Source organism: Pseudoliparis swirei, chromosome 8 (assembly GCF_029220125.1).
Source record: "Pseudoliparis swirei isolate HS2019 ecotype Mariana Trench chromosome 8, NWPU_hadal_v1, whole genome shotgun sequence".
NCBI classification, from domain to species: Eukaryota; Metazoa; Chordata; class Actinopteri; order Perciformes; family Liparidae; genus Pseudoliparis; species Pseudoliparis swirei.
In genome coordinates this window covers 23,828,987-23,856,299 of record NC_079395.1, presented here as the reverse complement: position 1 = coordinate 23,856,299, position 27,313 = coordinate 23,828,987, and the positions used below count along the sequence as shown (strand labels likewise).

Below are 27,313 nucleotides of genomic sequence, written 5' to 3'. Positions count from 1 at the left end.
CAATAGATGTCATGTGACCAGATGAACAATAGATGTCATGTGACCAGATGAACAATAGATGTCATGTGACCAGGTGAACAATAGATGTCATGTGACCAGATGAACAATAGATGTCATGTGACCAGGTGAACAATAGATGTCATGTGACTAGATGAACAATAGATGTCATGTGACCAGGTGAACAATAGATGTCATGTAACTAGATGAATAATAGATGTCATGTGACCAGATGAACAATAGATGTCATGTGACCAGATGAACAATAGATGCCATGTGACCAGGTGAACAATAGATGTCATGTGACCAGATGAACAATAGATGCCATGTGACCAGGTGAACAATAGATGTCATGTGACCAGATGAACAATAGATGCCATGTGACTAGATGAACAATAGATGTCATGTGACCAGATGAACAATAGATGTCATGTGACCAGGTGAACACTAGCTTGTGCTTCTCGTCCCTCCTGTGTGTCTTCAAGTTGTTTGGGAGCTGCAGAGCGGACGATGGCCTCCAGGACGTCCACCTGAAACCAGAGAGCTGTGAGTGTCATAACTGTCATGTGACTCATCGTGTGTCACATGACAGTTATGACACTAATGAGCATTAGTCATGTTCATATCGGAAATCGTTTGGTCCCCAAATTGAGAAAGAAATGATTCCAACATGTGTTACATGACAGACGACTAAACACTGAGTGGTTCTCTGACTGAAGAGATGTGTCCAGCTGATGTCCCAACAGAGCTCACCCTCCACCCTCCTCCTCTTTCTAAGGGAAGTCTGAAGAAGAGTTCATTCAGCTTTTATTGTGAAACTCTTGACACTAAAACAGGAAGTTGTTCCAGTTCAAATCCAAGCTCCCAGTTTCCCTGCCTCATGGCTTCTGGTCTTGCTGTTGCTCCGGGTCTTTGGCCCCGTGTCGGTGGAGCCAGTGAGCAGCGTGGTGTAACAACATCAACATGTTATGTAACAGCATGTAACATGTTATGTAACAGCATGTAACATGTTATGTAACCATATCAACATGTTACGTCACAACATGTAACATGTTATGTAACAGCATGTAACATGTTATGTAACACCATCAACATGTTATGTAACAGCATGTAACATGTTATGTAACAGCATGTAACATGTTATGTAACACCATCAACATGTTATGTAACAGCATGTAACATGTTACGTAACAGCATGTTACATGTTGTTACATAACAGCATGTAACATGTTATGTAATAGCATGTAACATGTTATGTAACAGCATGTAACATGTTATGTAACAGCATGTAACATGTGATGTAACAACATGTAACCTGCTGGTCATGGTCCTGTGAACCAATGACATCAGAGACATGTGAGCTGAGCTGAGCACACGTCAGTACCTCAGCTCACATGCTGTCATGGGGGCTTCAGGCGGATTCATTTCTCTAGTGATCTATTTGTTTCTACCTGGCTGCCCGGGCCCACCCGGAGGTTCTGGAGTTGGTAGACCTCCACCTGTCCCTCGCTGTCCCCCACCAGGACGCAGTCCGTCTGCCGGGAGAACAGCAGCGACGTCATCGCCACCCCAAGAGCAGCCGGCTGCACCAGGACCGGCTCCAAGCTGAGGGAGGGGGAGGGGACACACGATGACATCAGAGGACACACGATGACATCAGAGGACACACGATGACATCAGAGGACACACACAATGACATCAGAGGACACACACAATGACATCAGAGGACACACAATGACATCAGAGGATACACGATGACATCAGAGGACACACGATGACATCAGAGGACACACAATGACATCAGAGGATACACGATGACATTAGAGGACACACGATGACATCAGAGGATACACGATGACATTAGAGGACACACGATGACATCAGAGGACACACGATGACATCAGAGGACACACGATGACATCAGAGGACACACACAATGACATCAGAGGACACACGATGACATCAGAGGACACACGATGACATCAGAGGACACACGATGACATCAGAGGACACACAATGACATCAGAGGATACACAATGACATCAGAGGATACACGATGACATTAGAGGACACACGATGACATCAGAGGACACACGATGACATCAGAGGACACACACAATGACATCAGAGGACACACGATGACATCAGAGGATACACGATGACATCACAGGACACACAATGACATCAGAGGACACACGATGACATCAGAGGACACACAATGACATCACAGGACACACACAATGACATCAGAGGACACACACTATGACATCAGAGGACACACAATGACATCAGAGGACACACGATGACATCAGAGGACACACAATGACATCAGAGGATACACAATGACATCAGAGGACACACGATGACATCAGAGGACACACAATGACATCAGAGGACACACACAATGACATCAGAGGACACACGATGACATCAGAGGACACACAATGACATCAGAGGATACACGATGACATTAGAGGACACACGATGACATCAGAGGACACACACAATGACATCAGAGGACACACAATGACATCAGAGGACACACACTATGACATCAGAGGACACACGATGACATCAGAGGACACACAATGACATCACAGGACACACACAATGACATCAGAGGACACACGATGACATCAGAGGACACACGATGACATCAGAGGACACACACAATGACATCAGAGGACACACGATGACATCAGAGGACACACAATGACATCAGAAGACACACAATGACTTCAGAGGACACACAATGACATCAGAGGACACACAATGACATCACAGGACACACACAATGACATCACAGGACACACGATGACATCAGAGGACACACGATGACATCAGAGGACACACAATGACATCAGAGGACACACACTATGACATCAGAGGACACACAATGACATCAGAGGACACACAATGACATCAGAGGACACACAATGACATCAGAGGACACACACTATGACATCAGAGGACACACAATGACATCACAGGACACACACAATGACATCAGAGGACACACACAATGACATCAGAGGACACACGATGACATCAGAGGACACACAATGACATCAGAGGACACACAATGACATCAGAGGACACACAATGACATCAGAGGACACACAATGACATCAGAGGACACACACTATGACATCAGAGGACACACACTATGACATCAGAGGACACACAATGACATCAGAGGACACACAATGACATCAGAGGACACACACTATGACATCAGAGGACACACAATGACATCAGAGGACACACGATGACATCAGAGGACACACAATGACATCAGAGGACACACAATGACATCAGAGGACACACAATGACATCAGAGGACACACAATGACATCAGAGGACACACAATGACATCAGAGGACACACGATGACATCAGAGGACACACAATGACATCAGAGGACACACTATGACATCAGAGGACACACAATGACATCAGAGGACACACGATGACATCAGAGGACACACAATGACATCAGAGGACACACGATGACATCAGAGGACACACAATGACATCAGAGGACACACACTATGACATCAGAGGACACACAATGACATCAGAGGACACACAATGACATCAGAGGACACACACTATGACATCAGAGGACACACGATGACATCAGAGGACACACAATGACATCATAGACCCTCACAGGCTTGAGTTCAGGTCCCAGATCTCCAGCTGGGCCTCCTTCAGGGCCCCGAACACCGTGGCCCACTTGGGGGACCAGTGGACGTGGCACACGGCCGTCTGGGTGGAGCTGAAGCTCAAGGCGGGCTGGTGGAGGTCCTGCTGCCACAGCTGGATGGTCCAGTCAGAGGAGCAGCTCAGGAACACATCTGGACTGAGGGGACTCCATGCGACGCAGTTCACAGGACACTGAGGGCCGAGGGGGCGGAGTTAGGGGAGGAGTCAAAGTACATGGATGACAGTTTCTACTGTGGTGCGGTGTCTTCATAGAGACATTTTAAATAAATATTAATTTTATTTATTCATCTTATTTTATTTATTCATCTTTTTATTTTTATTTTGTTGTATTTCTTTATTATTATTTATTATTATTATTATTATTATTTGGTTTTATATTTGGTTTTAAAATATATTAAAATATTTTTTTAATATAATGTCTATATATAATTTTTACAAATTGTTTACTCATAAATATTTCAAAAGTTATTTAAATAGAGGGAGCGGAGTTAGAGGAGGAGTCAAAGTACATGGATTCAATTCAGTTTCAATTCAGTTTATTTGTATAGCCCAATTTCACAAATTACAAATTTGTCTCGGAGTGCTTTACAATCTGTACACATAGACATCCCTGCCCCAAAACCTCACATCGGACCAGGAAAAACTCCCAAATAACCCTTCAGGGGGAAAAAAAGGGAAGAAACCTGGAGAGAGCAACAGAGGAGGATCCCTCTCTAGGATGGACAGATGCAATAGATGTAATGTACAGAAGGACAGATTTAGAGTTAAAATACATTCAATGAATATGACAGAGTGTATGAATAGTTCATAGTAGGCATATTCCACGATGGAGACCTCCACGATCCATCAGGCAGATGGCGGTGGGGAGGAGGAGTGGCGGAGTCTCAACAGGACAGTGGCGTAGTCATGAGCAGGAATTCACGACCCAGACGATCCATCAGGCAGATAGATCTATGCCGTCTCATAGGGTCCGATGACCCCATGAGACGAAAGTCAAAAGGACTTCCGGGAGAAAGCAGAGTTAGTAACGGTGATTGAGAGATGAAAATTCATCCTTAAGGAGAGAAAAAGAGGAGATAGGTACTCAGTGCATCCTAAAACGTCCCCGGCAGCTATAAGCCTATAGCAGCATATCAAGGGCTGGACCAGGGCAAACCTGATTCAGCCCTAACTATAAGCTCTGTCAAAGAGGAAGGTCTTTTCTACTCTTAAACGAGGTGACTGTGTCTGCCTCCCGGACTGAAATTGGAAGCTGGTTCCATAAAAGAGGAGCTTGATAAGGCTCTGGCTCCCATTCTACTTTTTAAGACTCTAGGAACTACAAGTAGTCCCGCATTAGTGAGCGAGCTCTAGTGGGCAATATGGTACTACAAGCTCCTTAAGATATGATGGAGCATCACCAATCAAGGCTTTGTAGGTTAAGAGAAGAATTTTAAAGTGATTCTTGATTTTACTGGGAGCCAGTGCAGAGCAGCTAGTGCAGGAGTGATGTGATCTCTTTTCTTAGTTTTAGTGAGAACACGAGCTGCAGCATTCTGGATCAACTGAGGGACCTAAGAGATTTATTAGAGCAGCCTGCTAATAAGGAGTTGCAGTAATCCAGTCTCAAGTATGAACGCTGAACAACTAATTTTCTGCATCTTTTAAGACAAGATGTGCCTGATTTTGAAATATTACGTAGATGAAAGAATGCAGTCCTTGAGATTTGCTTTACGTGGGAGTTAAAGGACAAGTCCCGATCAAAGATAACGCCAAGATTCTTTACAGTGGTGTTGGATGCCAGGGCAATGCCGTCTACAGAATCCACATCACCAGATAATTGATCTCTGAGGTGCTCACATTAAAATTACTTCGGTTTTGTCTGAGTTTAACATCAAGAAGTTGCAGGTCATCCATGTTTTTATGTCTTTAAGACATGCTTGAATTTTACAGAGTTGGTTGCTCTCCTCTGGTTTTATCGATAAATATAGTTGAGTGTCATCTGCATAACAATGAAAGTTTATGGAGTGTTTCCTGATAATATTGCCCAAAGGAAGCATGTATAATGTAAATAAAATTGGTCCAAGCACAGAACCTTGTGGAACTCCGTGATTAACGTTGGTGGTTATCGAGGCGTCATCGTTTATAAATACAAACTGAGATCGATCTGATAAATAGGATTTAAACCAAATTAGTGCCGTGCCTGAAATGCCAATCGACTGCTCCAGTCTCTGTAACAGGATGTCATGGTCAATGGTGTCGAATGCCGCACTAAGGTCTAACAAGACCAGGACAGAGAGGAGTCCTTTATCTGCTGCCATTAAGAGGTCATTTGTAATTTTCACCAGTGCCGTCTCGGTGCTGTGGTGTTTTCTAAATCCTGATTGAAATTTCTCAAATAAACTATTATGATGTAGAAAGTCGCACAACTGATTTAAACCACTTTCTCAAGGACCTTGGAGAGGAAGGGGAGGTTAGAGATCGGTCTGTAGTTAGCCAATACCTCTGGATCCAGAGTGGGCTTCTTCAGGAGAGGTTTAATAACAGCCACCTTGAAGGAGTGTGGTACGTGGCCTGTTAGCAGAGACACATTGATAATATCTAATAGAGAGCCGCCAATTAAAGGCAAAACGTCTTTAAGCAGCCTCGTCGGGATGGGGTCCAAGAGACAGGTAGACGTGTTCGAAGTAGAAACCGTTGAAGATAATTGGTCACGGTTGATAGGAGAAAATCCTCCAAATATACACCAGGGCATACAGCGGTTTCCAAGGCCATTCCACTTGAGGACAGATTGGCACTGGTTATGGGCAAGAGATTATTAATCTTGTCCTAATAGTTAAAATCTTTTCATTAAAGAAGTTCATAAAGTCATTACCACTAAGGTTTATAGGAATGCTCGGCTCCACAGAGCTGTGACTCTCTGTCAGCCTGGCTACAGTGCTGAAGAGAAACCTGGGTTGTTTTTATTTTTCTATTATTGATGAGTAATAGGCTGCTCTGGCATTACGGAGGGCCTTCTATATGTTTTAAGACTATCTCGCCAAACTAAGCGGGATTCTTCGAGATTAGTTGAACGCCATATGCTCAAGCTTTCGTGACGCTTGCTTCAGTTTGCGGGTCTGAGGGTTATACCAGGAGCAAACCTCCTCTTCCTCACTGTCTTCTTCTTCAGAGGGCTATCGAGTCCAGTGTCATTCTCAGAGAGCCTATGGCACTGTCAACAAGATGATCAATCTGGGACGGACTAAAGTTAGACCAGGAGTCCTCTGTTATATTGAGACGTGGTATCGAATCAAATACAGAAGGAATCGCTTCTTTAAATTTAGCTACAGCACTATCAGTTAGACATCTAGTGTAGAAACTTTGGACTAACGGAGTATACTCCGTAGTATAAATTCAAAAGTTATGAGGTTGTGGTCTGACAGAAGAGGATTCTGTGGGAAGACGTTCAAATGCTCAATGTCAACGCCATAAGTAAGAACAAGATCAAGCGCAGGCCAAAGCTGTGAGTGGGTTTCTGTACTCTCTGACAGAAGCCAATCGAGTCCAACAAGGAGATGAATGCAGCACTAAGGCAATCATTATCAACATCCACATGGATATTAAAATCTCCAACAATAATAACTTTATCGGTTTTAAGAACCAAACTTGATATAAATTCTGAGAATTCAGATATAAACTCTGAATATGGACCTGGCCGGTACAGAATCACAAATCGAATTGGCTGTAGTGTTTTCCAGGTTGGATGTGAAAGACTAAGAACAAGGCTTTCAAATGAGGTGTAGTGTAATTTTGGTTGAGGATTAATTAATAGGCTCGATTCAAAGATGGCTGCTACTCCACCTCCTCGACCGGTGCCTCGAGGAATGTGAGTATTAATATGACTTGGAGGAGTCGATTCATTCAGGCAGACATATTCTTGATGGTTTCTACTGTGGTGTGGTGTCTTCATGGAGACAGGTGTGGGTGGGTCGATGGTGTGCCCTCATGTGATTGGATGAAAATGGAGAGACATCAGGGAAGTCTCAAACAGACACACCAAACAGAGGAGCGATTTGGGATGAAGTGCCTTGCCCAAGGACACATAGACATGGGCTAGAGGAGGCGGGGATCGAACCGATGAGCCTCTGATGGAAGAACCACCCTGCTAGCCAATGACCCACATTTGCCAAAATATATAAATGTAATTCATCCAAATGTGTTTTTGATGAACATTTTAAATACATATTTATTTTATTTATTTATTTTATTTATTTTATTTATTTTATTTATTTATTTTATTTATTTTATTTATTTTATTTATTTTATTTATTTTATTTATTATTATTATTTTTCTATTTTTTCTATTTATTATTATTTGGTTTTATATTTGGTTTTAAAATATATAAAAAATATTTGTTTATATTTATATATATATTAATGTCTATATATAATAATTATAATAAAAGAAATGTAGTTTACTGCACGAGAGGAGAGAGCCAGTCAGCAATGTGTATGCATTGATTGACTGGATTTGAACATCTGATCACGGTTGATGACGTGCTCTGAGGCCTCGTGCTCGTCTGTGATTGGCTCGTCAGAAGCAGACTCACAAAGTGCTTCCTGTAGGTCCCCACAAACTGCTGGCTGTTGGAGCAGGAGCCCTGGTGGACCAGTCCGTCCCAGGTGCCCACCAGGTAGACGCTGGAGTCCTGGAGCCGCGAGGAGACACGGCATCATGGCGGCACATGACTGATTATGTTTCCCCACAAAGAGTTCCTGAGCTCCTCTTACTGTTGGGTGGAAGTCCAAACACAGACCCGGAGTCAGAGCCGACAGGACGCTTTCTGTCTGGGTCCCTCCCGCCTTCTTCTTGGTGCTCTGGACCTTCTTGAGCTTCATCAGGTCTGTGAGAAGACAGAGGATGCTGGATGGATCAGTTGTAGACATAGCCTTGAGGACCACCCCCCTTGGACCGGTCCACACGGTGTACCATACAACCACGTCTTCAAATCGACTTCACTGGGATGTTACGTCATGGACCAACACCCACGAGTCCATCTCGGAGCTAGAGGGAGTCCAGTGCGGGTGCTGCAGCCAATAGGCACCTGGCATTGGTCACACCTGCAGCCCATCAGTTAATTAGAGGGAGGAGCAGACTGAACAGGAGGCTACTAGAAACTCCTGAACCTCTAGAGGGGAGGTGATACCTCCTGAACCTCTAGAGAGGAGGTGATACCTCCTGGCCCTCTAGAGAGGAGGTGATACCTCCTGAACCTCTAGAGAGGAGGTGACCCAGCAGACTGAACAGGAGGCTACTAGAACCTCCTGGACCTCTAGAGAGGAGGTGATACCTCCTGGCCCTCTAGAGAGGAGGTGATACCTCCTGAACCTCTAGAGAGGAGGTGATACCTCCTGGACCTCTAGAGAGGAGGTGATACCTCCTGGCCCTCTAGAGAGGAGGTGATACCTCCTGGACCTCTAGAGAGGAGGTGATCCCGCAGACTGAACAGGAGGCTACTAGAACCTCCTGAACCTCTAGAGAGGAGGTGATCCCGCAGACTGAACAGGAGGCTACTAGAACCTCCTGGACCTCTAGAGAGGAGGTGATCCCGCAGACTGAACAGGAGGCTACTAGAACCTCCTGAACCTCTAGAGGGGAGGTGATACCTCCTGGACCTCTAGAGAGGAGGTGATACCTCCTGGACCTCTAGATAGGAGGTGATACCTCCTGGACCTCTAGAGAGGAGGTGATACCTCCTGAACCTCTAGATAGGAGGTGATACTTCCTGGACCTCTAGAGAGGAGGTGATACCTCCTGGACCTCTAGAGAGGAGGTGATACCTCCTGAACCTCTAGAGAGGAGGTGATACCTCCTGGACCTCTAGAGAGAGGTGATACCTCCTGGACCTCTAGAGGGAGGTGATACCTCCTGGACCTCTAGAGAGGAGGTGATACCTCCTGGACCTCTAGAGAGGAGGTGATACCTCCTGGACCTCTAGAGAGGAGGTGATACCTCCTGGACCTCTAGAGAGGAGGTGATACCTCCTGGACCTCTAGAGAGGAGGTGATACCTCCTGAACCTCTAGATAGGAGGTGATACTTCCTGGACCTCTAGAGAGGAGGTGATACCTCCTGGACCTCTAGAGAGGAGGTGATACCTCCTGGACCTCTAGAGAGGAGGTGACCCAGCAGACTGAACAGGAGGCTACAAGAACCTCCTGGACCTCTGGAGAGGAGGTGACCCAGCAGACTGAACAGGAGGCTACTAGAACCTCCTGGACCTCTAGAGAGGAGGTGACCCAGCAGACTGAACAGGAGGCTACTAGAACCTCCTGGACCTCTAGAGAGGAGGTGATACCTCCTGGACCTCTAGAGAGGAGGTGACCCAGCAGACTGAACAGGAGGCTACTAGAACCTCCTGGACCTCTAGATAGGAGGTGATACCTCCTGGACCTCTAGAGAGGAGGTGATACTTCCTGGACCTCTAGATAGGAGGTGATACTTCCTGGACCTCTAGAGAGGAGGTGATACCTCCTGAACCTCTAGATAGGAGGTGATACCTCCTGGACCTCTAGAGAGGAGGTGATACTTCCTGGACCTCTAGAGAGGAGGTGATACCTCCTGAACCTCTAGATAGGAGGTGATACCTCCTGGACCTCTAGAGAGGAGGTGATACCTCCTGGACCTCTAGAGAGGAGGTGACCCAGCAGACTGAACAGGAGGCTACTAGAACCTCCTGGACCTCTAGAGAGGAGGTGATACCTCCTGGACCTCTAGAGAGGAGGTGATACCTCCTGAACCTCTAGAGAGGAGGTGATACCTCCTGGACCTCTAGAGAGGAGGTGATACCTCCTGAACCTCTAGAGAGGAGGTGATACCTCCTGGACCTCTAGAGAGGAGGTGATACCTCCTGGACCTCTAGAGAGGAGGTGACCCAGCAGACCCGCTTCTCTGCTCTACCCACACAGGACGAAGGAACCCTCTCCCACTGGGTGTAGCCCGGAGACCACAGACCCCATCCCCCTTCACCCTAACCTATTTATTAAAGGACACTTGTTCCGTGGTCACTGTCTCTGCGCCTCCTGCTCTAGTCCTGACTCCTGCCTCCACCCCCTGACTGGTGAATGGAGTGCAGTACCTATGCAGTCCAGGCCGCTGCTGCTGATGAACCACTTGCTGATCCGTCCGTCTGCAGCCACAGAGAAGAGGGACTCCACCTCCTCCTCTCCGGTCAGGCTCACCTCCTGCAGGGTCCACCTGAGCTGCCACACCGGAGCCAAGTGCCTGTTGGGACATTCACTACACAGACGGAGGTGAAGAACACCCTCTTCCAGAGCTGAGCTCACACACACACACACACGCCATCCTCACCTGCTGCTGAGCACACCTGCCTGGCTTCCTTGAGTCTTCAGGTTGTGGATGGCGATGCTGCCGTCCTGCAGGCCCACGGCCAGCTGGCTGGGCTTACTGGAGGAGAAGTCCAGGGCCGTCACGGCGCTGCCACACCGGATGGTCCGCTCGGGCCACTGCAGAGGACACAGGACCACATGGGGATGGACGGCTGTCCCTCAGGGACCCGGCTGCACACTGCTGCCCTGAAGCTGCGTGAGGGAGGTCGTACCGTTGGATTCTTGAGGGACCAGCAGCACACCAGGCCCGGTTCCTGGGGGCTGGAGGCCAACTCGCCATAGCCCACTGCCAACAGGTCCTAGCAGAACAAGCCCACACAAGGAGCCCTCTCTTACTCATGAGTTGGCTGAGGTCATAGGAGGCGGGGCCAGGGGGCAGGGCCCAGGAGCCAGGACCAGCTCCAGACCCAGCCAATGGAACCCTGAGAGGCCAGAAGGCTAGAGTAGTAGAAGAGTTAGTGATGTGCAAAGAGAAGTACTCGATGTTACCGGGTTCTTCTTGTTCCACGCCATGCTGTGGACGCTGCGTCCTCTGCTGAGCTCACAGCTGAACGTCCAGAGACGCTCCAGGGCCGGAGGTGGAGGGCTGTGGGGCCCCTCCTCCCTCGGCTCCACCAGCCCGTCGGCTCCTGACATCGTCCAGACACAAAAACACTTCACTTCAATCGTCATCCATACAGACAGGAGCATGACCTCTGCATTGGACCTCAGCAGCAGCAGCAGTAGTGGGCTGTTTAGGGGTCCAGGGGCCACAGCATGGGATTCACTTTGACATGTGGACAGCTGGGACCGGACCCCCCCCTCTGTTTCATGGATCGTGGTTCATGCCTACTAATAACTATTCATACACTGATGTCATACTCATTAAGAGGTCACATGACATCTATTGTTCATCTGGTCACATGACATCTATTGTTCATCTGGTCACATGACATCTATTGTTCACCTGGTCACATGACATCTATTGTTCATCTGGTCACATGACATCTATTGTTCATCTAGTCACATGACATCTATTGTTTATCTGGTCACATGACATCTATTGTTTATCTGGTCACATGACATATATTGTTCATCTGGTCACATGACATCTATTGTTTATCTGGTCACATGACATCTATTGTTCACCTGGTCACATGACATCTATTGTTCATCTGGTCACATGACATCTATTGTTCATCTAGTCACATGACATCTATTGTTTATCTGGTCACATGACATCTATTGTTTATCTGGTCACATGACATCTATTGTTCACCTGGTCACATGACATCTATTGTTCATCTGGTCACATGACATCTATTGTTCATCTGGTCACATGACATCTATTGTTTATCTGGTCACATGACATCTATTGTTTATCTGGTCACATGACATCTATTGTTTATCTGGTCACATGACATCTATTGTTCATCTGGTCACATGACATCTATTGTCCATCTGGTCACATGACATCTATTGTTCACCTGGTCACATGACATCTATTGTTCATCTGGTCACATGACATCAATTGTTTATCTGGTCACATGACATCTATTGTTTATCTGGTCACATGACATCTATTGTTCATCTGGTCACATGACATCTATTGTTTATCTGGTCACATGACATCTATTGTTTATCTGGTCACATGACATCTATTGTTTATCTGGTCACATGACATCTATTGTTCATCTGGTCACATGACATCTATTGTCCATCTGGTCACATGACATCTATTGTTCACCTGGTCACATGACATCTATTGTTCATCTGGTCACATGACATCAATTGTTTATCTGGTCACATGACATCTATTGTTCATCTGGTCACATGACATCAATTGTTTATCTGGTCACATGACATCTATTGTTCATCTGGTCACATGACATCTATTGTTCATCTGGTCACATGACATCAATTGTTTATCTGGTCACATGACATCTATTGTTCATCTAGTTACATGACATCTATTGTTTATCTGGTCACATGACATCTATTGTCCATCTGGTCACATGACATCTATTGTTCACCTGGTCACATGACATCTATTGTTCATCTGGTCACATGACATCAATTGTTTATCTGGTCACATGACATCTATTGTTTATCTGGTCACATGACATCTATTGTTTATCTGGTCACATGACATCTATTGTTCATCTGGTCACATGACATCTATTGTTCATCTAGTCACATGACATATATTGTTCATCTGGTCACATGACATCTATTGTTCATCTGGTCACATGACATCTATTGTTCATCTAGTCACATGACATCTATTGTTCATCTAGTCACATGACATCTATTGTTCATCTAGTCACATGACATCTATTGTTCATCTGGTCACATGACATCTATTGTTCATCTAGTCACATGACATCTATTGTTCATCTGGTCACATGACATCTATTGTTCATCTGGTCACATGACATCTATTGTTCATCTAGTCACATGACATCTATTGTTCATCTAGTCACATGACATCTATTGTTCATCTGGTGACATGACATCTATTGTTCATCTAGTCACATGACATCTATTGTTCATCTAGTCACATGACATCTATTGTTCATCTGGTCACATGACATCTATTGTTCATCTAGTCACATGACATCTATTGTTCATCTGGTCACATGACATCTATTGTTCATCTGGTCACATGACATCTATTGTTCATCTAGTCACATGACATCTATTGTTCATCTAGTCACATGACATCTATTGTTCACCTGGTCACATGACATCTATTGTTCATCTAGTCACATGACATCTATTGTTCATCTGGTCACATGACATCTATTGTTCATCTGGTCACATGACATCTATTGTTCACCTGGTCACATGACATCTATTGTTCATCTAGTCACATGACATCTATTGTTCACCTGGTCACATGACATCTATTGTTCATCTTGTCACATGACATCTATTGTTCACCTGGTCACATGACATCTATTGTTCATCTAGTCACATGACATCTATTGTTCATCTGGTCACATGACATCTATTGTTCATCTGGTCACATGACATCTATTGTTCATCTGGTCACATGACATCTATTGTTCACCTGGTCACATGACATCTATTGTTCACCTGGTCACATGACATCTATTGTTCATCTGGTCACATGACATCTATTGTTCATCTAGTCACATGACATCTATTGTTCATCTGGTCACATGACATCTATTGTGAGGCCACGTATGTGTGTGTGTGTGTGTGTGTGTGTGTGTGTGTGTGTCAGTTGGCGTTACCGGGGGTTACAGGCAGCTGTCTGTAAGCAGCCAGCTTGGGTTGGAAGGCGTTTCCCAGAATGCACCTCTCCATCACCAGCAGGCTGTGATGGAAGCTCTCCGACAGCATGACCAGCTGCAGCTCTGACTCGGCGTTCAGAACCAGCGCGTCCTCGTCCCTCAGCGAGCTGGCAGCGCTGACTGGACACAAACATGTTGTCTGAGCTGCCTTCCACGGAGATACTGGGAAGGACATCTTCATGTTGGACTAGAGGTCATTCTAGAGGTCACGGCACTCCATGCAGAGCATTCCACTCTTAACGTGTTGTATACTTCTTCTTTTCTCTCTCTCTTGTTTTTTATTTCAACAGCACTTGCATTTTAAATGTTTCTTGTAAGAATAAGTAACGTAAATGTAGATAAAGATGCCGTGCTTTAGCTGCTGTGTTTGTTTTTATTGCAGAGCTCTTCTCGATGCCACTTTAAAGAAACTGTAACAATGCGTCTGAAGAGTACCGTAGCTCTGTGATGACACGTTGTCTGAATCACACCGAGAGGTCAAAAGGTTCAATGTAATGAAATGACACCCTGAACCCAGAGGGAGGAGCCCCGGTGGTACCTGCGCTGGCCGTGCTCCCCGCCGACAGGCTCCTCTCTGCCGCTCCCATGGGCTCCAGGAGGCCGTCGGCCCGGTCTACTTCCTGGCCGCTCGGCGTGTCGTACATGTCCCAGCCGGTCACGGCGGTGGCTGTGGGTCACATGTTAGCAGCTGTTGACGAGCTTCAGTTCCACCGCCGCGGTCCACAGGGACCTGGAGTCTGCCTCCCACTGGGGACACGTCATGTGTCTCTTCTATTGTTCTACACATCTCCTCCTGAGGAGCAACTCCTTCTCTCTGGCCTCCGTGGATCAGGGAACACGATGATCATTTAGATTCTTATACAATAAAACAATGATATCTGAGTGTGTGTGACTCTCTGGGCTTCATTGTTGTAAAGATGAATCCAGATTCCTGATCCGTCCCTGAAGCTGACCCTCTGACCCTCTGACCCTCTGACCCGTTGACCCGTTGACCCCGTCACGCCGTGGATGTCAGAACCCGGTTCTTATTTTAGATCCCTGATGGGCCTCGTCATCCTCTCCCGGTGAGTGGAGGACCCTGACCTGCGTCGGCCGTGGTGACGCGGTCGCTCTGCACCGCCTTGTTCTTCACGGCGCCGCTCAGCGTCTGCACCGATTGGTCCACAGCCACGGCGCCCGCCGGGCCGCTGCACCGCGCGGCGTGGAGGGCGACCCTCGCCCTGCAACCACAGGGAGACGTGTGTAGTGTGTGTCCTGTGTGTGTGTCCTGTGTGTAGTGTGTGTGTCCTGTGTGTAGTGTGTGTGTAGTGTGTGTGTGTGTGTGTGTGTGTAGTGTGTGTAGTGTGTGTGTAGTGTGTGTGTAGTGTGTGTGTCCTGTGTGTGTGTCCTGTGTGTGTGCCCTGTGTGTAGTGTGGTGTGTCCTGTGTGTAGTGTGTGTCCTGTGTGTAGTGTGTGTGTAGTGTGTGTGTAGTGTGTGTCCTGTGTGTAGTGTGTGTGTCCTGTGTGTGTGTCCTGTGTGTAGTGTGTGTGTAGTGTGTGTCCTGTGTGTAGTGTGTGTGTAGATGTGTGTGTGTGTCTCATCATCACACAGGGTGGTTGTGAAGCATCTAGTGCAGTAGTGCAGAAGTGCTTGTAGTTAGTGCATGCTGCATGCTGCATGCTGCATGCTGCATGCTGCCCTCTGCCCTCTGCACATGGTAACTGGGTCCCCCGCGGTCCCAGGCTAAACTGCAGGGGATCTGGGAGCAGCAGTGGGCCCCAGAGATGCGGTGTGCAGGCCCACCACAAGGTGGACACGCCCTGGCACCCATCAACCACCGCCCAGCTATGGGCAGATAGCCCCATTGCCTTGTGGGTTAGCCTCTTGAGGCAGGGCTCAGGGAGCAGACCCCGACAGAAAAGCAATGCGCTGGCGGTGCGCAGTAGGCGGGCCTAAACACAGCCAGGACCCGGCAGCCTCCTGCATCAGGATGGGGAACTGGTCGTCCTGGGCTCACCCATTCCACCAGATGTACCTCACCATGGCGAAGATAGTGCTACTGGGGATAGCGCGCCTCCAACGGCACTCTAAATAATCTCTTTGCGCCAAGACAGCAATGGCAGAGGGCGAGGCGTGAATTGCAAAAGACCCAACGGACAATGCACAACAAGTGGTGGACAGAGAAGGCACAGGAAATCCAATCTTTCGCTGATAGAAATGATATGCATAACTTTTACAATGCAGTCAAATCTATCTACGGCCCAACAAACCACTGCACCACTCCTGTTAAAACCACAGATGGGCTCAGAGTCCTAAAAGACCAGAGCAGTATACTGGAGAGGTGGGCGGAACATTTTAATACCCTGCATCATCAGGCCTCTGAAGCAGACCGCACCATCCTGGATCAGCTGCCTGAACTTCCACCGATTGACAACCTTAACCAACCCCCGACCTGGAGGTCCTGTCAGCCGTCCGCTCTCTGAAGAACAACACGTCTCCTGGCATGGACCAGAGCCCTGCGGAGCTGCTTCAACAGGGTGGTTACCTCTGGACAAGAGCGCTACATCAACACATCACTAAAGTATGGGCTGATGAAAACATCCCTCAGCAATGGAGAGATGCCAACATTGTCACTATATATAAAAACAAAGGTGACAAGACCATCTGTGGCAACCACAGGGGGATATCACTCCTTGCTGCTGCTGGTAAGGTCCTGGCCACGGTGCTGCTGCAGAGGCTCCTCAACATCACAGAGGCTCCCAGAGGCACAGCGTGGCTTTAGGAAGAACAGGAGTACAGTCGACATGGTCTTCACAGCCCGGCAGCTTCAGGAAAAGTGCAGGGAGCAACATCAAGACCTGTTTATGGCTTTTGTCGACCTCTCCAAAGCCTTCGACACTGTGCAGAGACCTACTGTGGGACATCCTGCTCCGCTTTGGATGCCCTAACAAGTTTGTCAACATCCTCCGACAGTTTCATGATGGTATGAATGCTAGGGTGACAATAGGAGGACAAGAGTCTGCCTCCTTCCCTGTGTGCACAGGGGTCATGCAGGGTGTGTACTAGCACCAGCTCTTTAACATCTTCCTCCTATGCGTCACCCAGCTGCTCCATAAGGACATTGAGGACAACAGCGGGGTGACAGTCGTCTATCGGCTCGATGGCAACCTCTTCAACATCAGGAGGCTGCAGGCCACCACCAAGCTGCACAGAGGGAGGTCCTTGAGCTGCAGCATGCAGATGACTGAGCTCTGGTGGCTCCACAGACCTCCAGGCTGTCCTGGATGCAGCTGTGAAGGCTTACAGCAGGATGGGGCTGACCATCAACATCACCAAAACAGAGGTAGTCTGTCAGTGGAGCACCAACACCACGCCACCCATCTTCAGCATCAATGATAAGCAACTGACTGTAGTACCATCATTCAAATACCTCGGGAGTCTCCTCTGAGGACAATGACATCCACAATGAGGTCCAGAACAGAATCAAACAAGCATCAGCTGCCTTTGGGAGACTCAGGCGCCGGTCTTTCAAAACAAGAACTTATATCTCCATACAAACATCTCTGTGTATCAAGCAGTGTGCATCACCACCTCCTCTCCAGCTGTGAAGCCTGGCTCACCTCCAGCCGCCATGGGAAGGCCCTGGAGCATTTTCACATCCGCTGTCTCCAGCGAATGATAGGAATCACTTGGCCTGACCGAGTGCCACACACCGAGATCCTCAGGAGATCAGGCTGTAGGAGCATGGAGGCCACCATCACCACGACCAGATCCTCAGGAGAGCAGGAGCATGGAGGCCACCATCACCACCACCAGATCCTCAGGAGAGCAGGAGCATGGAGGCCTCCATCACCACTACCAGATCCTCAGGAGAGCAGGAGCATGGAGGCCACCATCACCACTACCAGATCCTCAGGAGAGCAGGAGCATGGAGGCCTCCATCACCACTACCAGATCCTCAGGAGAGCAGGAGCATGGAGGCCACCATCACCACGACCAGATCCTCAGGAGAGCAGGAGCATGGAGGCCACCATCACCACTACCAGATCCTCAGGAGAGCAGGAGCATGGAGGCCTCCATCACCACTACCAGATCCTCAGGAGAGCAGGAGCATGGAGGCCACCATCACCACGACCAGATCCTCAGGAGAGCAGGAGCATGGAGGCCACCATCACCACTACCAGATCCTCAGGAGAGCAGGAGCATGGAGGCCTCCATCACCACGACCAGATCCTCAGGAGAGCAGGCTGTAGGAGCATGGAGGCCACCATCACCACTACCAGATCCTCAGGAGAGCAGGAGCATGAGGCCACCATCACCACTACCAGATCCTCAGGAGAGCAGGAGCATGGAGGCCACACTCACCACTACCAGATCCTCAGGAGAGCAGGAGCATGGAGGCCACCATCACCACTACCAGATCCTCAGGAGAGCAGGAGCATGGAGGCCACCATCACCACTACCAGGTCCTCAGGAGAGCAGGAGCATGGAGGCCACCATCACCACCACCAGATCCTCAGGAGAGCAGGAGCATGGAGGCCACCATCACCACTACCAGATCCTCAGGAGAGCAGGAGCATGGAGGCCTCCATCACCACCACCAGATCCTCAGGAGAGCAGGAGCATGGAGGCCACCATCACCACTACCAGATCCTCAGGAGAGCAGGAGCATGGAGGCCACCATCACCACCACCAGATCCTCAGGAGAGCAGGAGCATGGAGGCCACCATCACCACCACCAGATCCTCAGGAGAGCAGGAGCATGGAGGCCACCATCACCACCACCAGATCCTCAGGAGGCAGGAGCATGGGGCCCCATCACCACCACCACTGCAGATCCTCAGGAGAGCAGAGCATGGGCCACCATCACCACCACCAGATCCTCAGGAGGCAGGGAGCATGGAGGCCCCATCACCACTACCAGATACTCAGGAGAGCAGGAGTTGGAGCATGGAGGCCTCCATCACCACTACCAGATCCTCAGGAGAGCAGGAGCATGGGCCTCCAGCCTCCATCACCACCACCAGATCCTCAGGAGAGCAGGAGCATGGAGGCCACCATCACCACTACCAGATCCTCAGGAGAGCAGGAGCATGGAGGCCTCCATCACCACCACCAGATCCTCAGGAGAGCAGGAGCATGGAGGCCACCATCACCACTACCAGGTCCTCAGGAGAGCAGGCTGCAGGAGCATGGAGGCCACCATCACCACCAGACCCTCAGGAGGAGCATGGAGGCCACCATCACCACCACCAGATCCTCAGGAGAGCAGGCTGCAGGAGCATGGAGGCCACCATCACCACCACCAGATCCTCAGGAGAGCAGGAGCATGGAGGCCACCATCACCACTACCAGATCCTCAGGAGAGCAGGAGCATGGAGGCCACCATCACCACGACCAGATCCTCAGGAGAGCAGGAGCATGGGAGCATGGAGGCCACCATCACCACCACCAGATCCTCAGGAGAGCAGGAGCATGGAGGCCACCATCACCACCACCAGATCCTCAGGAGAGCAGGCTGCAGGAGCATGGAGGCCACCATCACCACCACCAGATCCTCAGGAGAGCAGGAGCATGGAGGCCACCATCACCACCACCAGATCCTCAGGAGAGCAGGCTGTAGGAGCATGGAGGCCTCCATCACCACCACCAGATCCTCAGGAGAGCAGGAGCATGGAGGCCACCATCACCACCAGATCCTCAGGAGAGCAGGCTGTAGGAGCATGGAGGCCTCCATCACCACTACCAGATCCTCAGGAGAGCAGGAGCATGGAGGCCACCATCACCACCACCAGATCCTCAGGAGAGCAGGAGCATGGAGGCCACCATCACCACCACCAGATCCTCAGGAGAGCAGGAGCATGGAGGCCACCATCACCACCACCAGATCCTCAGGAGCAGCAGGAGCATGGAGGCCACCATCACCACTACCAGATCCTCAGGAGAGCAGGAGCATGGAGGCCACCATCACCACTACCAGATCCTCAGGAGAGCAGGAGCATGAGGCCTCCATCACCACCACCAGATCCTCAGGAGAGCAGGCTGTAGGAGCATGGAGGCCACCATCACCTCACAGGCAGAGCAGAGGCCACCATCACCACCACCAGATCCTCAGGAGAGCAGGAGCATGGAGGCCACCATCACCACCAGATCCTCAGGAGAGCAGGAGCATGGAGGCCACCATCACCACTACCAGATCCTCAGGAGAGCAGGAGCATGGAGGCCTCCATCACCACTACCAGATCCTCAGGAGAGCAGGAGCATGGAGGCCTCCATCACCACTACCAGATCCTCAGGAGAGCAGGCTGTAGGAGCATGGAGGCCTCCATCACCACCCAGATCCTCAGGAGGCAGGAGCATGGAGGCCACCATCACCACCACCAGATCCTCAGGAGAGCAGGAGCATGGAGGCCACCATCACCACGACCAGATCCTCAGGAGAGCAGAGCATGAGCCTCCCACCACCACGACCAGATCTCAGGAGAGGCCACCATCACCACAACCAGATCCTCAGGAGAGCAGGAGCATGGGGGCCTCCATCACCACCACCAGATCCTCAGGAGAGCAGGCTGTAGGTGCATGGAGGCCACCATCACCACCACCAGATCCTCAGGAGGAGCATGCCACCATCACCACCACCAGATCCTCAGGAGCAGGCTGTGAGCATAGAGGCCACCATCACCACCACCAGATCCTCAGGAGAGCAGGCTGTAGCATGGAGGCCTCCACCACCAGATCCTCAGGAGAGCAGGAGCATGGAGGCCACCATCACCACCACCAGATCCTCAGGAGAGCAGGCTGTAGGAGCATGGAGGCCACCATCACCACCACCAGATCCTCAGGAGAGCAGGCTGTAGGAGCATGGAGGCCTCCATCACCACGACCAGATCCTCAGGAGAGCAGGCTGTAGGAGCATGGAGGCCTCCATCACCACTACCAGATCCTCAGGAGAGCAGGCTGTAGGAGCATAGAGGCCTCCATCACCACTACCAGATCCTCAGGAGAGCAGGCTGTAGGAGCATGGAGGCCTCCATCACCACCACCAGATCCTCAGGAGAGCAGGCTGTAGGAGCATGGAGGCCTCCATCACCACCACCAGATCCTCAGGAGAGCAGGAGCATGGAGGCCTCCATCACCACCACCAGATCCTCAGGCCACCACCAGATCCTCAGGAGCAGGAGCATGGAGGCCTCCATCACTACCAGCTACGATGGCTGGGGCACGTCATAAGGATGTTATAAGGATGTTATAAGGATGTTATAAGGATGTTATAAGGATTCCCCTCAATCGGCTGCCTCACTAAGTGCTGTGTGGGCAGCTCGCCCGAGCTGGAGGCAGAAGAAGCTATAAAGACCAGATAAAAACAGCGCTAAAGAAATGTAAAATCAGACCAGGGGACCTGAGGCTGCTGAGGTGTGCCAAGACGGGACCACTGGAGGAGGACAGGAGGCAGGAAAGGCAGGAAAGAAGGCATACAAGAAAAACAACCAAGGTTGCCAGGACAACCACTACGACATACACATGTCCACCTGGGACCAGACCTGAGGGTCCAGGAGAGGAGGAGAGGAGGAGAGGAGGAGAGGAGGAGAGGAGACACCGCTGAGTCAGAAGTGGACGTCATCATCGGCCTCATGGACAACGACAAGCAAGCAAGTGTGTGTGTCCTGTGTGTAGTGTGTGTGTCCTGTGTGTAGTGTGTGTGTCCTGTGTGTAGTGTGTGTGTCATGTATGTAGTGTGTGTGTCCTGTATGTAGTGTGTGTGTCCTGTATGTAGTGTGTGTGTGTCCTGTATGTGTGTGTGTGTAGTGTGTGTGTTGTGTGTGTGTCCTGTGTGTAGTGTGTGTGTCCTGTATGTAGTGTGTGTCCTGTGTGTAGTGTGTGTGTCCTGTGTGTGTGTGTCCTGTATGTAGTGTGTGTGTCCTGTGTGTAGTGTGTGTGTCCTGTATGTAGTGTGTGTGTCCTGTATGTAGTGTGTGTGTCCTGTGTGTAGTGTGTGTGTCCTGTGTGTAGTGTGTGTGTCCTGTGTGTAGTGTGTGTGTGTAGTGTGTGTGTCCTGTATGTAGTGTGTGTCCTGTGTGTAGTGTGTGTGTTGTGTGTGTGTCATGTGTGTGTCCTGTGTGTGTGTAGTGTGTGTGTCCTGTGTGTAGTGTGTGTGTCCTGTGTGTAGTGTGTGTGTCCTGTATGTAGTGTGTGTGTCCTGTATGTAGTGTGTGTGTCCTGTGTGTAGTGTGTGTGTCCTGTATGTAGTGTGTGTGTCCTGTGTGTAGTGTGTGTGTCCTGTGTGTAGTGTGTGTGTGTGTGTGTGTCATGTGTGTGTGTGTGTGTCATGTGTGTGTTGTGTGTGTAGTGTGTGTCCTGTGTGTAGTGTGTGTGTTGTGTGTGTGTCCTGTGTGTAGTGTGTGTGTCCTGTATGTAGTGTGTGTCCTGTGTGTGTGTTGTGTGTGTGTCCTGTGTGTATTGTGTGTGTCCTGTATGTAGTGTGTGTGTAATAGTGTGTGTGTGTCCTGTGTGTGTCCTGTGTGTAGTTATGTATCTGTGTTAGTGTGTGTGTCCTGTGTGTAGTGTGTATGTCCTGTGTGTGTCCTGTGTGTGTGTTGTGTGTGTGTCCTGTGTGTAGTGTGTGTCCTGTGTGTAGTGTGTGTTGTGTGTGTGTCATGTGTGTAGTGTGTGTGTCCTGTATGTAGTGTGTGTCCTGTGTGTGTGTTGTGTGCGTGTGTAGTGTGTGTCCTGTGTGTAGTGTGTGTTGTGTGTGTGTGTGTGTGTGTTGTGTGTGTGTGTAGTGTGTGTCCTGTGTGTATTGTGTGTGTATTGTGTGTACTCATTCTGACACACACTCACATGTCGGCCTCCACTGACATGACGGTGCTGGGGATGTCCAGCAGGGCGATGGTGTCCGTCTCAGAGACCGTGACCTCCGTGACCTCCGTGACCTCCGTGACCTCCGTGACCTCTGTCAGCACGTCCTCCGTCACCTGTCCTTTCACAGCGTCTCTTTTGCGCTGCAGGTCTAGCGAGCGACAGCGGACATGAAGACCCGTCAGTCAGACATCAGGGCGGAGCCAACAGGGCGGTCCTGGAGGAGGAGCTCTGGTACCTGGCAGGTGGAGGGCCGGCCTGGGGAAGGCCTCCTCCGTCTCCTCGTTCAGGGACTCGATGGTGGACTGGCTGGAGATTCTGCTGCTTCCCAACATGGACCTGGAACACCAGACGTCAGAGGGCGTGTTCACAAGAGGTCAGAGGGGTCACGTTGAGACACAAAGGAAGACACGGCGAGGAGCATCCTCCTCTTCATCAGTGGAGTTGATCTCATCGGCTCCATCCTCTTCGTCCAGCTCTGGCCTCGGACCAGCAGCCGACCCAGACTTCCTCTCACCAGCACCTTCCAGATCATTCTGGGGGTCCCGAGGCGTTCGGGCCAGCTGGGAGATGTCATCCCTCCAGGGGTCTCCTCCCATTGGACGAGCCTGGATAACCTCTGACCTCACTGACTCCGTGTTTATTCATATTGATGGAACATCATATTTCATACATTGAGCTTGTGTTGTGTGTGACCATGAGGTCAGAGGTCAGAGGTCAGTGATGAGCCCACCTGGAGAACGGCACGGTGAAGCTCCCGGTGGCCGTGGTCTGATCCGACGCCGACCCGGCAGAGATCTCGTCCAGGAACAGGCGGCTGGCTCCGGCCTGAGCCGCGGCGGGATGGGCGTGGCTTAGCGGCTGAGGGGTGACGTCACGCTCGTCTTCATCGAACACCTGCACACAGGAGGAGGAGCCAATGATACGGCCGCTAGCCCACCGCTAGCCCACCGCTAGCCCGCCGCTGTGGCGGGTCGGCCTGCAGCCTGATGGTGGTTACCCGGACAGCCGGTCTGGGGGTCTGGAGGACGCTCTTCTCCAGGACTCGGCTCCCCCCCCCCAGGCTGGATCTCCTCCTCGTGTCTCTCGTGCTCTGGTGGACTCCATGGACGCCCGACACCGACATATTGATGGTTCGAGAAGAGCTAGGAGACAAAACAACAAGCAGCCTCCAGTGACGGGGCTTCCCGTGGAAGAGTTACCGAAGATGAAGCCACGAATAGGAACAGTTCAATTTAATTAAAGTAACAGAAAACATTTAATAGAATATATTCACATTCTACGAACACAACATTGTTGTAGCATTTAGTCAGTAAGGAATGTTTAATCTCTTCTGCCAACAGTCTCCAACCAACCGCCACGTGGGAAGCGATGACTGCATCACTCACTACACACCTTCATATGACACCAGAATGAAAAAGAGTTTAGTGTATCAAGTTAATACCTCCGTAACCTGAAAGGTCACCAAAGAGGTCACCAATGTTTAAACATGTTGATGTGACGTTTCTGTTTCTGAGACCTTAAAGGACCAGGAACCAGCTGCGAGCCAATCAACAGGCTCGAAGTGTCCAACCCCTGTTCACGCAGTGGGGCCTGTGTATTAATGTATTATAATAGAAACGTTCCAACTCATAGTGATGGGGTGATGGTGGTGTGTGTGCAGGCACGTGCACAGGTAGAGCCCTAGTGGTGCTCAAGCTCCTCCCCTTTTGCCCTGGATGAGTAAAGGGCCCTTTTGCTGGAGACACATTTTTTATTCATCAGTATTTAAGGATAAAAGTTACTCTCTCTGTCATCAAGTCCCCCCAAATGTGTTTTGATATCCGACGGGGCATTTATCTGAGAACTTCGCCCCGACATGCTCCGCGGCGCTCACGAGCTCACGTGCCCCCCCCCCCCTCCTCCTCCTCCACTTCCTCCTCCCCTCAGTGCTCCTCGCGCCACCAAGCGGCTGCACCTCCTTCTCCTCTGACGCGCAGCACCAGACACACAGGTCCTGACGGTGTTTGTCCCCTGACGTTGTTTGGTGATAAATCAACCACAACATTACGCTGCTGAAAACATGACGTCACAACTGGTCCGACGTTTCCTAAAAAAATTAACAAACAAAAACTCACGAAATCCGTGATTTCAAAGCCTCGTCCAGCTGTTTACTGACGTTAGTTATGTTTAGAGAAGAGAGGGAGAGAGAGAGAGAGAATTATTATGTTTTATTTAACAGGGGCTTGTCTAGGATTTTCGTGGCCAGACTGAAAAAAAATCATAAGGTCTCTGGTATTGTTCAGAGGGCCGGGCCAAATGTGGAGGCGGGCCTTATCCGGCCCACGGGCCTTAGTTTGAGGACCACTGCTCTTGGCTGTTGATGTCTATCAATATCGCTCATTTTGAAAATGACATCAGAGGGCGATACGGATCCCTATCAGACCAGCGAGGAGGGTGATACGTGGCTGGCATGACGACCCATTAGCCAATCAGAACGCTTGTACTGTTGTTGCAATATAATAATTCATCTTTATTCATAAAGAAAATGTAAGCTAGTGGTCTGATGCTGCCAGAGGAAACGCAGGTCGAGGATGTATTGCATCATCAGTGTATTGATGCTAATGCTTCAACTCTGTCACAATTCTTTTTTTGCCATTGGGAGCCCTTTTTTGGGGTTTGAGCACCTGCCCCCCAAAATGTCTGTGCACGTGCCTGTGTGTGTGTGTTTAGCCGTAGTGTGAATACAGAAAGCATCCCTTTATAACTTATTATAGGAGGCCTATGACAGAAAAGGGTAACATTTCCATTTTGGATTTGGGAGCAATTACTACAGTGAGAAAAAGATACGTAAAGGGCTACGTAAGGAACTACGTAAGGAGCTACGAGAATGGCTACGTAAGGAACTACGTAAAGAGCTACATGAGGAGCTACTAGAATGGCTACGTAAGGAACTACGTAAGGAACTACGTAAGGAGCTACGTGAGGAGATACTAGAATGGCTACGTAAGGAACTACGTAAGGAGCTACGTGAGGAGCTACTAGAATGGCTACGTAAAGGGCTACGTCAGGAACTACTTAAGGAGCTACGTGAGGAGCTACTAGAATGGCTACGTAAGGAACTACGTAAGGAGCTACGTGAGGAGCTACTAGAATGGCTACGTAAGGAACTACGTAAGGAGCTACGTGAGGAGCTACTAGAATGGCTACGTAAGGAACTACGTAAGGAGCTACGTGAGGAACTACTAGAAGGGCTACGTAAAGGGCTACGTCAGGAACTACTTAAGGAGCTACGTGAGGAGCTACTAGAATGGCTACGTAAGGAACTACGTAAGGAGCTACGTGAGGAGCTACTAGAATGGCTACGTAAGGAACTACGTAAGGAGCTACGTGAGGAACTACTAGAAGGGCAACGTAAGGAACTACGTAAGGAGCTACGTAAAGAGCTACGTAAAGAACTACATAAGAAGCTACGTGAGGAACAACGAGAAGGGCTACGTAAGGAGCTACGTAAGGAACTACGTAAGGAGCTACATAAAGAGCTACGTAAAGAACTACGTAAGAAGCTACGCGAGGAACAACGAGAAGGGCTACGTAAGGAGCTACGTAAAGAGCAACGTAAATAACTATGTTAGGGGCTATTATAAAGTCTACGTAAGTAGCTACGTAATAACATACTCGCATAAACGTGAATAAGCCTCACGAGAGGAACATCAGGTGAACTTACGGCCTGAGGACCAGAGTGCGTCTCTTCTTGTGTTCTTCTCTTGTAACGTCAGACATTATTGCAGCTGCGTTGTGTGTCTACGTTGCCATAGCAACGTGACGCCCCGCCCCCTGACCACTGCGGTTCTCCCAGCCCACGATATTGTTGTCGGTACGCACGTGTCAGAACTAACTTCAAAATAAGAGCCCACGTCCTGCCATCTATAATCATCGAGGTGAGTTAAAGACATTTAGTGGAGAGGAACTCAGTTTAACTGAAAACAACGGAAACAACAAAGAATATCATGTTGTATCAACCGCATCAATCACTAATCAACAGTTTAGGAAGGAAAAGAAACTTCCAAAGAAATGTCTGTCTGTCTTTTGACTTAAGAGAAC

The 27,313-nt window shown here is 49.4% G+C and overlaps 1 protein-coding gene across 2 annotated transcripts; it reads right to left on the bottom strand.

Annotated features, from left to right (window-relative positions):
* Window positions 1-15: 15 nt before the first annotated feature.
* Window positions 16-27,117, bottom strand: LOC130197853 (dynein axonemal intermediate chain 4-like). Of its 2 annotated transcripts, none has more exons than XM_056420791.1 (17): window positions 26,937-27,117; window positions 24,231-24,375; window positions 23,964-24,127; window positions 23,469-23,569; window positions 23,213-23,381; window positions 15,478-15,614; window positions 14,933-15,061; window positions 14,335-14,556; window positions 11,585-11,724; window positions 11,308-11,394; window positions 11,058-11,212; window positions 10,825-10,985; window positions 8,478-8,590; window positions 8,297-8,395; window positions 3,670-3,896; window positions 1,449-1,602; window positions 16-527 (listed from the first exon to the last, which is right to left on the bottom strand). In XM_056420791.1, exons 1-17 carry the CDS (start codon window positions 26,990-26,992, stop codon window positions 426-428), a joined length of 2,361 nt encoding a protein of 786 aa, XP_056276766.1. In that variant the 5' UTR covers window positions 26,993-27,117; the 3' UTR covers window positions 16-425. The 2 variants fall into 2 exon arrangements, with proteins under 2 accessions (XP_056276766.1, XP_056276767.1); XM_056420792.1 differs by having other exon boundaries at window positions 17-527; window positions 14,335-14,514.
* Window positions 27,118-27,313: the final 196 nt, after the last annotated feature.